Below are 14,567 nucleotides of genomic sequence, written 5' to 3'. Positions count from 1 at the left end.
CAAGTTAAAATGTGCATATGCTTAGGCAATAGAGCTACCTAGGTATGGTAAGCTCAATGACCGATCCCTGCCATACGAACTCGTATACCAAACTCCAGTAGCCTTATCTGACCACAGATACAGAAATGATGACGCAACACTGCATCTCCGTCTCCAGAATCCTCACCACCTACTCCATCTCCTTACTAGTAGGTCTAACCAACATGCCAGCTCTCTCATAAGTTCGATCCGTGGCTTCCATTTGTTTAATACTCTCCTCGCCATCAACCCACGCACCACTCCCATCTCTCCGCTTAACCTTATTCACAAACTCCTCAAGCATGTACCGATACGTAACCCACCAGTCCTCACCCTTTTTCTCACCACCCATGCCATCCGGCCACTTGTACGCCTTCTTGTACTCCGTCTTCTTTTCTTCCTTGACAATCTTGCCAGAAGAGGGATCGCGCAAAGTAGTCGTAGTGGTGATATCGATGCGATGGTAAGAGTGCGGGCCCATGAAGCCCCAGAACATAAGTGACTTTTGGCTAGACTTGTGTAGACCGTTGTTAGTTGTTTCAAGGTTCTCGGGGCGCAAAGTTACAGAGATCGAGGCAAGCAGGTCACTGAAATTTGGCCAGTTTGATGTTAGCCACGGAAACCAGTACCCGCCTCGAGCACCTAGATCGGACAGAACGTGACCACTACCGCCGTTAGGGAATGTGTAAGTAGCGTCCATGGCTCGATCGCAGAGCTGATGTTGTGTTGGATGAAAAAAGCTAGGTGTTGCAGAAGTGACATCTGTAGGCTCAGCTCCAAAGACACCTCGTAGTGCGGATAGGGTGTAATGCCCTATGTCCATTGCAGCGCCACCAGCAAGATCGTAGTCATATCTGATATCCGTTTCAGGGAAAGCTCCTTTGAATGCTCCCGCACGAACACTTGCTTTCTCTACATTTGCCTTTTCGAATTGCGTTAGAAAGACATACCAGGCGGGGTGGAAGCGATAGTGACTCGCTTCAACAAGTACAGGAGCATTTGGAGCTTTGAGAACCTGGTGATGGAAGAGAGAGCGTGCCTCTTGCGCATTGGAGACGGAGGGTTTCTCCAGTAGAACGTGTTTTCCTGCCTTGAGGGCGGCGAGCGTCCATTTGTAGTGCAATCCGTTTGGCAAAGGGTTATATATACAGTCGATTGACGGATCGTTGATCAGCGCTGCGATGGATCAGCATGGTATCACAGCAGTATGAAGTGGCCGTAATTGCTGCTTATGGGCTGCTGCATTGTCATCACCTGGCTCGCTTACCTTCATAGCTATCATGAACAATCGGAACATCCCACCTCTTCGCATAGGCTTCTGCTTTCGTCCTGTCTCTTGCTGCAACAGCAGCGACTATGACATCTGCATGCGAGCGCGCTGGAATGATCAAAGCCATCGGACTGTTCAACGATTCTATTTAGCTCCAAGACCCTATCTCAACTTCCTCATGTTGATAAAGAGAACAGAGCGTGGACATACGCAATTTTGGCAGCTCCTAAAATACCGAAACGTAATGCATCCGAATTCTTCGGTACTGGCTTGCGTCCAGCGGCCCATTCGGTAAACTCAGCGCTGGAGTTCAACCAGTCGACAAATCCCATCTTCGATCGGTTGCGTGATGTAAAAAGTGATGATTTGGCGGTACGATGCTGAAGAAGAGGAAATACATCTCCGTCTACAGAAACACAGGATGTTCCATTGCTTACTATCAACTCGTAACGGGGCGTTACCTAGGTACCTTAAACTTGCGCCTCGCATGCAGTGCGCTTGGGGTGCGGGGCCAAGTCAATGATTGGCGCCCGCTCGTACGCCCGAAACAGTAAGATACCTTCAACTCCTAAGTAGCATCTGTGGCTGATTGATTCCATGGTCAACATGGGAAAAATGCTGAGGGGAGGCAAGAGGTCTACATTTTCAATAGTTCATATTGATATAATACGAGCAAGTATGCCGACAATCGATGACCACCATAAGCACTTGGTGTGTAGTGAAGTTAATATACTACAGTTCAGCCGGACACAGCATCTTGCGTCTGGAGCGTGGGGTGTTAGTTGCTTACGTTGTCTAAGCCGCTTCGATACCGTATAGTTCAACTAGTTGAACTTACAATGTGGCAGTCATGCCCAAGAGACTGCATGTTCTGATGCATGAAAGATAGGCTGAATCTAATCTCGCACGCCTCAACCTCGCTGACTCGGCTAATGAGTATAAGCACCGCCTTCACATCTACCGAATGCCCGAGGCACCGTCTGAAGCGGAAGATTTCCAATTCTGTAGATCATGTAAGTCAGCAATGTCCGAGGCCAGCGGTAACAGCGGCGATAAGAAGTGTGGCAAATATTGAATCATGGCATCATGGCACGAATAATGGCTAGGGTTTCAGATGTCAGGCGTGGTGGCGAGAGAATCCACTTTGCCATATCGGACGACGTGCATGAACGGCATGTTCAGGGCGCTGTTGTTTGATCGACAGGGTAGCACACACGATTGTGTGGGAAAGAGTGGGTGTGGAATTGTATTGTCCACGAATGCCTGAATGCCTACGAAACAGATTGCGCAAGCGAAGTGTAGGGAGGACACCCATCCTTGTTGTCGCACTATATCTTGCAGGCATTGCGTATCACACACCGCAGTAGGCGGGTAAGAGAAATTTCGTCCAAGACTTGCTTCAATGATCTTCATGAAAACAACGGAAATTTGTCGGTGAGGGTTACGGTGACGGAGGTATTACAATGACGACCGGTGTCATTCGGCGAGGTAAAAGAGAAGAAAAATAATTGCGCCGAGCTTGATCAACCGGGCACAACGTTTGCCGTGCTGGGGTCTTCCTTTGAAGTTACTGCAACGCGGTTCGCTTACAGCCGCAATGCTTGGCTGGTGGTGACTATGCGTAATGATCACCAGTAGGAGTGTGATAGGCGAACATCGCAATTCCCACACAACAAGTCACGAGATTGAAAATCCTCCTTACAGATGCTGCGTCGAAGACTCCACATGACCTACTGCGTACACAGCGGTGAGAAATGTAAGGGTTTTCAAGCGGCAACCGGCAGTTACAGAATCAACGGCTTTTCCCTTTTGCGCGACAAAATCCGAGGACCTGGTTATAGTGACAAGGGACAACGGTCAAATCGCAACGGCGTCCGTGTCGTAACGGTGACAGCTTGGGTACACCGCTGAAGGTGACTCACATCGAGTGACCTAGTCGCCGAAGAGGTTCCCAAAAAAAGGCCGTCAGCGTGGATGGATTGACAGCGGGCTTTTCCAGCGCTGGGATGTGATAGGCACCAGCAAAGTAAGGCTGCATGCTCTGCCCGCGGACCCACGATCTGCGAAAAAGGAACGTGGTTTGTGGAATTGCGGACGTGAGTCAGAATGATCTGCCAGGGATTGAGCAGCATGCATGCACTCGGACGCACACAGAAGAGTTGCGTGGGCATGTGATTGATGCGCGCTGGCTTGCGTAAAGTTGATGTATCGAAGGACGACTGCAGGTTTCCACACGTTGTACGCACGGTAACGCGCAGCCTGCGTCAGCCGATGGCGTACATGGAATGCCTCGCGTCTTGCAGGATGAATTAACGTCTGACAGACGTGGCTGACTGTGTACTTCGCCCTACCTAGCACGATCGGTGCTGAGAGAGTTTTGATAGCTAAGCGATAGGTCTGTGTGCTCGTGGAGGACCGATTGCATGGTTGTTCAAGTCCGTATTCATCAGACCGGAATGCAGCCTTGTCGTCTGGGGCCAATAACTCAAGCTTCAACAGCAGAGGACGAGGGACAAAGGCGCAGTTCGAAAGTCTAATTGCTTACTGAGCGCCATCAAGGCGCAGGACTCTGGTCGTCAGCTCGGACAGGCGCAAACTATACGTTGCAAGCCGAGCCGTGTCTGTTCGCCTACTGCGAACATTCGGCATGCTCATCCGAGTATCAGAGATCGAGCACGTTCAGGGTGCTGCCACTTTTGGTGAGACTGCCCCCAACGTGGTGTGGGCGGACCCGCTCAGGCGAGTGGAGATTGGCGTCAGATTGCGGCGTAGGCACGACAATGGTACTTAGTGCGCAACCGCGGGATGCGCTGCTTGATGTTGACGATGATGATGTTTGAAGGAGGGGTACTGTCCTGCGGGAGATAGTGTATTGCAACCTGGCAGACCGCTAACGGCTGTGGAGTTGCGGGCACGTCTTGCTGAGCGGTGAAGTCGTGCAACATGCAAAGCTGTAGTAGTGAAGGACGGTGTTAATCTAGCGTCTTAGTGGTCGCACGTCTGCGTACGACTAGCAATGCAGCTGGTGGTTGGCTTTGCGTATAGAGGAGTCATCTGCCTCAGCTGAAAGCAGGGCATGGATTCCTAAGAGCATGCACTTGTGCCTGAACGGCTACATGGCCGTGGTTGGAGCTAGGTAAGCGCAACCGAGCCAAACCACCAAGAACGGCCCTGCCAATATTCGCATTCGTGGTGTGAGGCCGTATCCGTCTTGCTGATTAGCGTTCCAAGTTGAAGCTGCGGCAAGTATCGACGTTCCTGCACATGCCGGGGTGGTGCCGTGATTTCCAACGTGAACCGGTCACACGGAAGGTTTCGGTAGCTGCGGGACACTTGAATATGCAACACGGTTAAACGAGTCGACTTATTGGCCCTCGACTCAACTTGTCAAGTCTACGTCACACAGCCCACGTGTGTGCGGCCAAGCGCTTGCAATGTACAGGTGCCTGATTGTGGAGGAGGCATACCTGATCGCTCGAACATGCTGCAGCGCTTGTGAAGCAACGGTGGATCCTATCACAGCCATGTGCCTTAGCGGTTAGCTGAGGTGGTGTGCAAGGGAACTATCGCGCGCGCGCTGGCAACCTGGCGGCGTCTCTAGGCAAACGTCTCTATCGGAAGATGCCCTGGAAGATGCCTTGGAGGCTTGCCCTCGACTGAGCATGGCTTTTAGCCCCCAAATGGAAAGGGAAAGCCGAAGGATTAGTGAACAGGGGACTTTGAATTCAACTGCATGCGAGTTTCACTGTGGACGAGAATAGAACAAGTATAAGCGTAATTGATCTTAGATCAAACAATTAATGCTACGAGACGATATTGGGTATTCCTCCTGGCTATGATGCCGCCTAACCAGTAATAGAACTCCAAGAACTAATGATGCTATGATGCCACACAACCAATCCCAAGCGCCAACTAATGCAAGTCTAAAGCAAGTAATACGCTCAATATTAGAAGGACTGTGATGTGTATATGCCAAAGTAAAGTAGGCGTCTATAGAGAAGGATCGTTCCGGACACCCGAACCAGCGTGTGTGGGATATGCAATCGTAGCCGGAAGTGAGACGAGCGGATCCTGGTACATGCAGCAATGCCACATGATAGCAGGGCGTAATAACGTGGAGGCTTGCGATGCAAGGTAGACTGGCGTCGAGTCGCTTTCCGAAGACAAGCTTAGTCTGCTTTTAACCGGAAATCGCGGCGGATGTCAGGTGAGTGACAAGGAGTTGTTCTGAGTCTGAGGCACAGAGTGCGCCAAAGATCAGGTAGTACTGGATGCTGCAGATGCACTGCATGATGGCGGCATACCAGGCGGCAAGGTGCAGATCGATGTCGGATGATAGAGTAGTAAGGTGGGTCGCGTTGAGGATGCTCGGTTAAGGATGCGGAGTTGATATCGATGTTGAAATGCGCCAAAGCCAAGTGTAGGTCGAACAAGACAAAAACGAGGTAGAGAGTTCATGTCCTCTATTTCGATGGGACAGGAGGAAGAGGGCGGGTTGGTGGTGGGCCAGGGCAAGGTGGGAGGTTCTGCGATGCCATGTTGGACTCGTCGTAGATAGTGGCGGCCATTGTGTTGGTTTGTGAGGATGAGCTGTTAGGCTGGTGTTGAGCGGAAGTGTTGAGTTGGTTGTTGGAGTCTTCGTTGGATGACGATGATGTTGTAGTGGTAGTGGTAGTAGGCTGTAGAGATATACTCTTTGTGTTGTAGTCTTCGGCTCTGGATGATGAAACGAACACTCCGATGGTGGGGGGTCAACGTATTTATGTTTGTGCTCAGATTGCAGACCCCCAAAATGTCGGTCAGCTACGTACTTTGACGATGTGTGTAATAATGCTAGGCAGGGCATGGCACGGCCCAAGCGGTGAAAGAGGCGTTGGGCTGATGAGCAGGAAAGGGGTGGCTCCTGGCTTGTGCATAAGCTAAAGCACGCCGAAACATCGCTGATCCTGGTCACTTAATGAGCAGGGGGGAGAAGAAACACGAACTTGCGCGTTACCGCCTTGTCGTTTCATCGGCCTCGTGACAGCGTGAAGATCGTGTTGATCCAATCCTGTCGCAGTATTGTCGCCGTCGCGGCATGTCGTTCATACAACGCATCATCCTCCAGGCAAGGCAGCAGGCCCAGCGAGGCATGATTGACCCACGGGAAGTGTCTGCGCTCATCTGACATCACTTATTCCCTGACCACTACCGTGCTCTTACTAGCAGACATGCCTAGTGCGAACGGTCGTGAGGAATGAAACGTAGCCCTCCTTTTCATCTTGACGGTGCGCAGGGCTGGCATGCATCAGTCGCCGCCTTGGGACCGCTTGTAAGAGGGTTTGCTTGCGAGCGCATCAGGAACAGGCATCGCTCGGTTCCTGTTGCCGTGCGTGTCAAGAGCAAATTCTGACACATTGACAGTAAATTTCCGTCACACAATTTGCGACGTCGCCTATTTGCCAACGTCGGACACACCCACCGACCTCCAGCGCAGGAAGATCTAGCGCCTATGCCGACCTTCTCCCGTGCTTCTTTGACGCTTCTACCCAATTTCGAAGCCCCCTAGAATTTTCCGCTCCACAATGTCCACAGCTGCTGGCGCCCGTGCTGGCGGTGTGAGGTCAAGGCATGACTTTGCTCTTGCTATCCTGAATCGGTTGGCCGGGGTATACACGTTTGTTCGTGGGCAGCTAGGCTGAGAATGCAAAGCACCGCACAAAGGCATGTCATGATTATTTTTGTCTTTTTGGTTTGCCGTCTTCGCGCAACTCGTATTAATCCTAGCTCGCGTTTGTGTCCGAGGTAGGAGTAGTTACCGACGCCCAGTGTGCCCTGTTTCTCAAAGTGTTCCGGCGACCGCAACTGGCTGGTAGTGGCTGCTCGATAAAGGTTATCACAGAAGCTCGGCTGGTCCGGAAGGAGAGAGTTGAACGGGCGCCATGCAGCCACTTGGCGCAGCTGTCAACCAGTCTGAAGGGACGGAGGGAACACCGCTGCTCGCTTGTTGCAGCTGGCCAAACTCCACGTGGACTGGTCAGGGTTTACGTCTGACTTCAGATAGGCGTTTGTTTGATTGACATTCGCAATATGCCACCTTTTACCCCTGCGACCTGCGAGATGAAAATCACGATTATCGAAGCGTTTACAGTACCCTGAAAGCCTGTGCGCAACAAGCAAAAAAGATTTCCCTTACCCACCAGGACTGGGGAGAAGATTCTGGCGATGCGCTCATCGTTGATAGTAAGCGACCAGATTTACAGGGGCTGCTGGTGCGTCAAAACCTAATGCAGAAAGCATCGTCCTCACCATCGCCACCCCCTTCGGTAGTTCATTAGTTCAGTCTCAACGCTTCTCAAAAGCTGTCGTTTCAGCACAGTGGGGAAGGATTGCGCATATGTTACAGTCCAATGCGAAAGACAAGGCGACATGGTGTCAAGCTACAGAGCCAAAGATCTGGTCCCAGGAAAAGACGTTTTCGGCTGACAAGCGTTCCAACCAACTGGCCAGCGCGGAGAGACGAGAAGAGACCGAGCGTTAGTCTGTCTGCCGTTGATTGACAGGTCATCAGTTTGAAGCCATGCCCCTAGAAGGGTCCCTTGAAGCTGCAGGCACGGCTGTCTACCAAGTAAAATTAACGGCGGTTTTTGACCTACATGCTTTTCATCTCATGTTGCTTGAATCAATAAGCCTCTCGCAATTCTCATGCAAGCCTGCTCACAACAACGATCACGATGTTCGCGTTGGCGCAAAAAAGTACGTAGTATTGGCATTGAACTCTATCCACCGGCTCCGTATTCGTAGTGGTGGCTAGTCGATCACAACGTCATTGTGAATAAAAGTCTTGATTTTCCCGTGTTTTGGCAGCCATGGTCCGAGAACGATGGATTAAGCTGATCGTCATCAGCAGATCAATAGCTTGGTGCGGAGAACGATGTTCAGGCACGTTGCTGCAGGTACGCGCAACATTCTCGGCGCCGCTACCGCACCTTATGTGGCTTACGCGCCTTCAATCTCAGGCAAGAGCGAGCATGCGAGCACGCTGCGCCACCCATTTTGGGGCCGGCGAGTCCGATGCGCTACTGGTGAAGCACTCAGAGACTCAGAGGAGACAAAGACGAGAATCCAGATGGGTATTCGCCGGGAAAGCACCGAGTCTCAATGCGCCAAGGCAACGGTTCCCCAGTGCTGTTTTCGATCAACGAGCTGTCCGACGCAGAACTCAGCGTTGCGATCGAATAAAAAAAGAATAGACCCCGGTCATAGGTGCAGTATGTAATACGTCTAGTCGTTCCGAACAGCCGACTCTCCAACAGTGAACACATCAACCCTCCCTATATGCTCAGTTTCAGGTTCATTGTCCTCATCAAGCCCCGGATGCGATATGGACCATGTTTGCAGCGGAAATAAGAAAGACGCGCACGCACAAAATGGTGCGCGAATATCGTGGCGTATGTTGTACTCCTCTGGGAAAATGGTTCACTAAGCCACCTAATGCGCAGGGACTTCCTGAAGAACCGCGCATTTATCCGGTGTGATGGTTCAGCACAGTGCGTCCACGTGGATAAGCCTGTCAAGAACCCATCGTGTTCAGGGTCGGCGAATAGTGGTCGGCGTTGTTATTTTCGTCCCTGTCAGCTCGCACTCGTGTCAGTCGGCAACAAGATCCGACTGTCTTAACTCGATGGCGGTCATATAGTACAGTGATGCTAATTCTATTCACATAGTGTCCTCATCGTCGTCGAGCTGCTCTGCCACAGCTTGTGTCGAAACCCAATTCTCTAGCATAGCCTGGCTTGAATTTGCACCACTTGGTCCTGCCACGTTTCGTGCGCCACGGCGCTTAATGACAAGACACAGTATACGGCCGTAGATACTGAAGCCATCATATGATGTGTTGAGACCAAGCTTCTTCTTATCATCCGCATGTGTCTCCTCGTCACTATCCTGGTCTTCGTCCTGTGTACGAGCCTTGGTCCGACGTCGATTGGTGGGCTCAGGGACAAACAAATCCGAACCTTCGCTATCGCTGCGATTGCTGAGTGCAGCATCCTCATCCTCGTTCCTTCGGCGTCTTTGACGTGCTGAACGCTTAGGCTGTTTCCCAGATTGGTCAGCTGCCGGGATGTCAGCAAGATTGATGGGCTCGTCATCGTCTTCTTCTCTGATAACGATCGGATCTGCGCCATCTTCGTTGATAACGACAGGCTGATCGCTAGTTCCACTTGTCAGCCAGTTGGTGAGTTTCCCGGAATTGCTTTGGATGCGGGCCTTGTCTTTGAAGATCTTTTGCTTGGTCAGAACGGAGTGCCGGGAGGATAGGTCCGTCAAAAAGATGGAAACCTCGAAATCATCTGACGTGAGGTTAGCCGTCTGAGTAAGACTGCAGCATCAATGCGGGGATGCCTGTACTGTGGATACGATATCAAACTTCCATGCAGCTTACCTTCAACGACGACGTCCTTTACTCCCTTCTTTTTAGATTTGGCACTACCTCGGCCTCTACCCCGCTCGTTTTCCTCTCGGAGCTTGGGCAGTACAAGCGGTCGTATAGCCTCAATGACGCGTGGTAGTGCTGGGTCGTCGCGCTTCAACAGCCATGCCTCAGCATCAGCGGGTCGGTCAAGATAGATGCGAACCTCGAGAACAGAATGCTTTGTAATCCGTAGGTATCGTCGAAGTGGTGCCATATCAAAGGACTAGAGAGTGTAGCGTTGATTCCCGATGTTGACGATGTGAGTAAGTGATTGCAACTGCCAGCATAGACACGGGCGATGATGATGCGTGTTCACGTGCGAGCGTTCCGACGCTAGTTCCGATCGGCATGCGCAGAAGTTGATCGGAAAGTGGGCGTCAGCGCATCACAATCACACACGACGCACCACAACACAGCACTAGATATGGTGCTTGAGCTTCATGTATGGGGCCCAGCCTTTGGGCTTTCTTCAATAGAGCCCGAATGCATAGCCACAATCGCCCATTGTCAGCGTGTCATCCCCAGAGGAGAATGGTCACTGGTGGCCGAGCACAACCCCACGATTGGCACCACAGGTACGTGATCCATGACTTATCGTGTCCAGAGCAGGCCCTTACACACTCGCAGAGAGCTTACCGATACTCTTCGATGACGACGTCGCAACAGCCTCCGGCTTCGAGGACATTGTCGCATACCTTCGCAACCACCCTTCAGTCACCAATGACCTTGATGTCAACTTATCAAGTCGACAGCAGACCGATAGGACTGCGTAGGTACCGATCCATGAGTTGATATATGTATTCTTACACGTTTACAGTTTCATCACATTTCTACAATCTACAGCAACCCCTCTGATCGACCTGTCCCTCTACGTCTCTGCCGAAAATTACAACACTATAACCTCGTCTGCGTATACTGCCATCCTCCCATGGTATGCCAACTACACCGTCCCTCCGAAACGACGGGATCTCGCTAGAGCTAGGACGGCGCACATGGGATTGAGTAGTCTAGATGTGGATACCACAGCCGAAGAGGGGTTTGCGCCAGGTCGAGGTACCGCTTCGTCCGAATATGAGGCTGCCAAGCGGGCAGCCGGCATACCTACCGAAAGCCAACCAAATGCCATGAGCATAGGGCGTGGAAAGGGTCTTGGCGGCCTCTTAGGTGGTCAGGTGTACGCCGCACGATTCAGACTTGATGCTCTATCAGGCGAACTCTTGGACCCGTTGTCAGATCTACTCGGAAAACACGACTACCTCTTCCGTGGGGACAAGCCCTCTAGTCTGGATTGCCTTGCCTTTGGATACTTGTCCTTGCTGTACTACCCGCCAGTGCCCCAGGCATGGCTCAGAGAAACTCTCCAGACCAAATACCCACGCATTGTAGCATACATAGGTAGGCTGCATGAGAACCTATTCCGCAGTGAACAGGTGAGCTCTGCAGATATCTGGTCTGTCTCCGCCGGTGTGAAGAAGACGCCAAGAAGTACATCTTTACCGTGGACGGCAAGATCAGGAACTCTCGCTTCAAGTACGCTAGCCGGCGCAAAAGAGATCTTGGGGAACATTCCTGGATTGTCCATGTTCTCACAGCGAAAAAATGTCATTGTCTCGGAGCCGCTGGCATCATCGAAGCGCATTCGATCGGAGCTGCCCTCTGCGCTGTTTATCAACACCCTCTTGGGTGTGACAACCGTGTTCGCAATAAGCTTAGCATCCCTAGCTGTGCACCACCGTCGGTCACCTCGGGAGGGCGAACTCATCTTTTGGGCTCTGCGTCCTAGCAGTGGCCTAGGCGAAGCTGGAAGTATACTCAGCGTCTTCGCCAATCAGCTTCACGATGGAGCATTGTATTCCCAGATTTGAGTACGATGAGTTGACGATATACCCCAATGTTTTATGCACGCTTTATACATGGTCAGTTTTGGACCTTGGGAAAACCAAGATTCTGCCACTGGTCAATGCTTGCTATGGCATGACCTAGTTTAGAACCAAGATAGTCACTTTCCCACCAGCGTTGTTCAAACAGGTCGCGGAACGCCCGGCTTTCGAATCACACACCCCTCTCGAGTTGCCTCATCGCTTCTATGGATTTGCCACATCGCACAAACTTGAGATGATCGTAAAATGAGATGGCAGGACCCTTAGTAGATACACAACGTGGATGCCAATTGACTTGGATGACTGCTTGTAAGGGTCTAGGGAAAATGCATTCTTGGTAGCGTGGTTGTCATGGCGCCCATTGGGTCCCGGAGCCAGGCACACATCAACGTCACATCAGCCGGAGAGGACATAGCCACTGGCGCCAACTGTTCTAGCCTTAGCCTAGATCAGCGCAAGCAGGGCGACTGCTGTCTGGCTGTGTATGCAATGTGGCATGTATGCGCGTACAATTCGCAGAGAAGGGTCGCAATTGAAGCATTGAAGTTAAGCAAAATGCAAGGATACCCTACGCTGATCAAGGATTGCCAATGTCGCAGTGTGGAGGATGTGCAAATGATTTGAGGGTAGCGTGTCCGGGAACATGATCGCCGCGGGAGGGTGGGGCTAAGCAAGGTCTACGTCATTGAACTCCCCTAAACAAAACCTCCGTCATACTGCGACATCTCTGCGCCTTCCCTATCAACACAACACCTAAAAAACTTCGTACCCGGCCTCACCCTTCCAACTCATACTCGATATATCACTACAACACCGACGCCAACATGCACCGAACATACAGCATGCGCCAATCTCGCGCGCCCACGGCGTCGCAGATTCAGAGCCCCCCGCCACCTTCGTCCTCGACCAAGAGCGGGCGCTTCTTTGGCAAGGCTAACATTGGTATGTCTTCCACTTTAGAGATTTTCTGCATTCGCACCGTTTTTGTTTCGTGCGAAAAATGAGCTATAAGGACTGCGCAGTGCCGCCTTCGCACACCGCGTGAATAGCGCCTTGTCGCATAATGCAGCAACAGCACGTATTCCACGAGTGGATCTCACCGGATGGTCACTACAGTGTTACAAATATCATTGTCTATGTTATAGTTGCTAACTGATTCTCTGCTGTGTAGGCCACACCTTCCGCCACAAGTCTGCCGGTGCCTTCGGACCTGACCTTGCGAAGAAGTTGTCACAACTTGTAAAGATGGAGAAGAACGTCATGCGCAGCATGGAGCTGGTTTCTAGGGAGCGTATGGAGGTCGCAGTAAGTTTGCACTGCCCCTGTGCAACCCTACGTAGTACTGACTAGTCACACAGCAACAACTCTCCATTTGGGGCGAGGCTTGCGACGACGACGTCTCTGACGTCACTGACAAGCTCGGAGTTCTCATCTACGAAATCGGTGAGCTCGAGGACCAGTATGTTGACCGCTACGACCAATACCGTGTCACTATCAAGAGCATCCGCAACATTGAAGCTTCCGTTCAGCCCAGCCGTGACCGTAAGTTAATCACATGTGTACCACCAGAAAGACGCTTACAGTCGTATAGGCAAGCAGAAGATCACCGACCAGATTGCCCAGTTGAAGTACAAGGAGCCCAACTCCCCCAAGATTGTTGTCCTTGAGCAGGAGCTCGTACGTGCCGAGGCCGAGTCTCTGGTCGCCGAAGCCCAGCTTTCCAACATCACTCGTGAGAAGCTCAAGGCAGCTTTCACTTACCAATTCGACGCCATGCGCGAGCACTGCGAGAAGCTGGCCATCATCGCTGGCTACGGAAAGCACCTCCTCGAACTTGTCGACGATACACCAGTTACTCCTGGAGAAACCCGTCAAGCTTACGACGGCTACGAGGCTAGCAAGGCGTGAGTCAACTCTCCTTCCTTGCCCCAAGAAAAACATCTACTGACACACTACAGCATCATCCAAGACTGTGAGGATGCTCTTACCAACTGGGTGTCCCAGAATGCCTCCGTCTCCTCCAAGCTCTCCCAGCGATCGCGCACCCTTTCTCAGCGCCGCCGCAACCAGAACCGCAACATGGGTGAGGGTGTCGACCTCTCTGGCCAAGACCAGGCTCTCGACAGGGAGTCTGGCCTATGGATCCCCGCCGAGCAGCACCAGGGCAACGGTTACGACGACCGTGAGGACCTTGATGACGATGTTAACTCGACCATCGCTAGTGAGCATCAGCGTGGTCGTGAGGACGAGAGGATTGTTGCTGCTTAGATGTACCACTGATGATTTGAGCAGTGTTTCACTCTCTGTCAACTAATAGTCCGTCTTCGCAAGGACTGGCGACTTATACCCCTGATGGAATGAGCGATGGCACTGCAGTTTTGGATCCGATATATCCGTTCCATGCGGCTTGGGCGATGTGATTGAAAGCTTTCTGGTTATCAATCTCACTGGAAGCTGAGGTCTAGTTTTGCGTATACGGATTTCATGACTTTTTGACGATTTTCAACGCGTGGTACGTTTATAGGAAGTTTGCAGTAATATGATAATGAGAATAATATACACGCTTCTCTGAAGAAACGAGTTACATTTGCAGTCTTTGGTGTCAATTCCGTCCTCTCAAGTCAAGACCGGCTTCCAGTAACGGCGAATGTTAACCCGAACGTAGACTAGGACCACAAAGATAACTGTCATATCCAAGAGATGCGTCCTCGAGGCGGCGCACACGCCGAAATTCCTTATGCATTCTCTGCGCATCCGGCTTCCCCAACATAGAATGCCATCGGTCATTTGCCGACGACCCACTTTCGGCGGGTGAGCAATACTCCGCCTTGCCGGTTTTGCTCATAGTGCGGGGCAACCAGGATGAATATCAATGACCGAAGACGGGTCTTTTGCCGGACCAAGGCCACTTTTCCTGGGGAACGAGAGTAGTGCGTGACGTCGG

The 14,567-nt window shown here is 51.7% G+C and overlaps 3 protein-coding genes across 3 annotated transcripts; 1 reads left to right on the top strand and 2 right to left on the bottom strand.

Moving 5' to 3' along the window:
• Positions 1–169: 169 nt before the first annotated feature.
• On the bottom strand, positions 170–1,291 carry J4E82_000509 (uncharacterized protein; the record flags this gene model as incomplete). Its single annotated transcript, XM_051726830.1, has 2 exons — positions 170–1,108; positions 1,286–1,291. The coding sequence occupies 2 exons, from the start codon at positions 1,289–1,291 to the stop codon at positions 170–172; spliced, it is 945 nt and encodes a 314-aa protein (XP_051593255.1).
• A 7,695-nt stretch (positions 1,292–8,986) lies between these two features.
• On the bottom strand, positions 8,987–9,957 carry J4E82_000508 (uncharacterized protein; the record flags this gene model as incomplete). Its single annotated transcript, XM_051726829.1, has 2 exons — positions 8,987–9,621; positions 9,714–9,957. 2 exons carry the CDS (start codon positions 9,955–9,957, stop codon positions 8,987–8,989), a joined length of 879 nt encoding a protein of 292 aa, XP_051593254.1.
• A 210-nt stretch (positions 9,958–10,167) lies between these two features.
• On the top strand, positions 10,168–13,891 carry J4E82_000507 (uncharacterized protein; the record flags this gene model as incomplete). The annotated part of the gene is made up of 8 exons (XM_051726828.1): positions 10,168–10,318; positions 10,371–10,512; positions 10,561–11,439; positions 12,465–12,565; positions 12,795–12,928; positions 12,982–13,165; positions 13,215–13,527; positions 13,582–13,891. The coding sequence occupies 8 exons, from the start codon at positions 10,168–10,170 to the stop codon at positions 13,889–13,891; spliced, it is 2,214 nt and encodes a 737-aa protein (XP_051593253.1).
• Between the last annotated feature and the right edge of the window lie 676 nt (positions 13,892–14,567).

The sequence above is a fragment of the Alternaria postmessia genome (genome assembly GCF_024291825.1).
Source record: "Alternaria postmessia strain BMP 2775 chromosome Unknown scaffold_2, whole genome shotgun sequence".
NCBI classification, from domain to species: Eukaryota; Fungi; Ascomycota; class Dothideomycetes; order Pleosporales; family Pleosporaceae; genus Alternaria; species Alternaria postmessia.
This window is presented reverse-complemented; position numbering and strand designations above follow the sequence as displayed.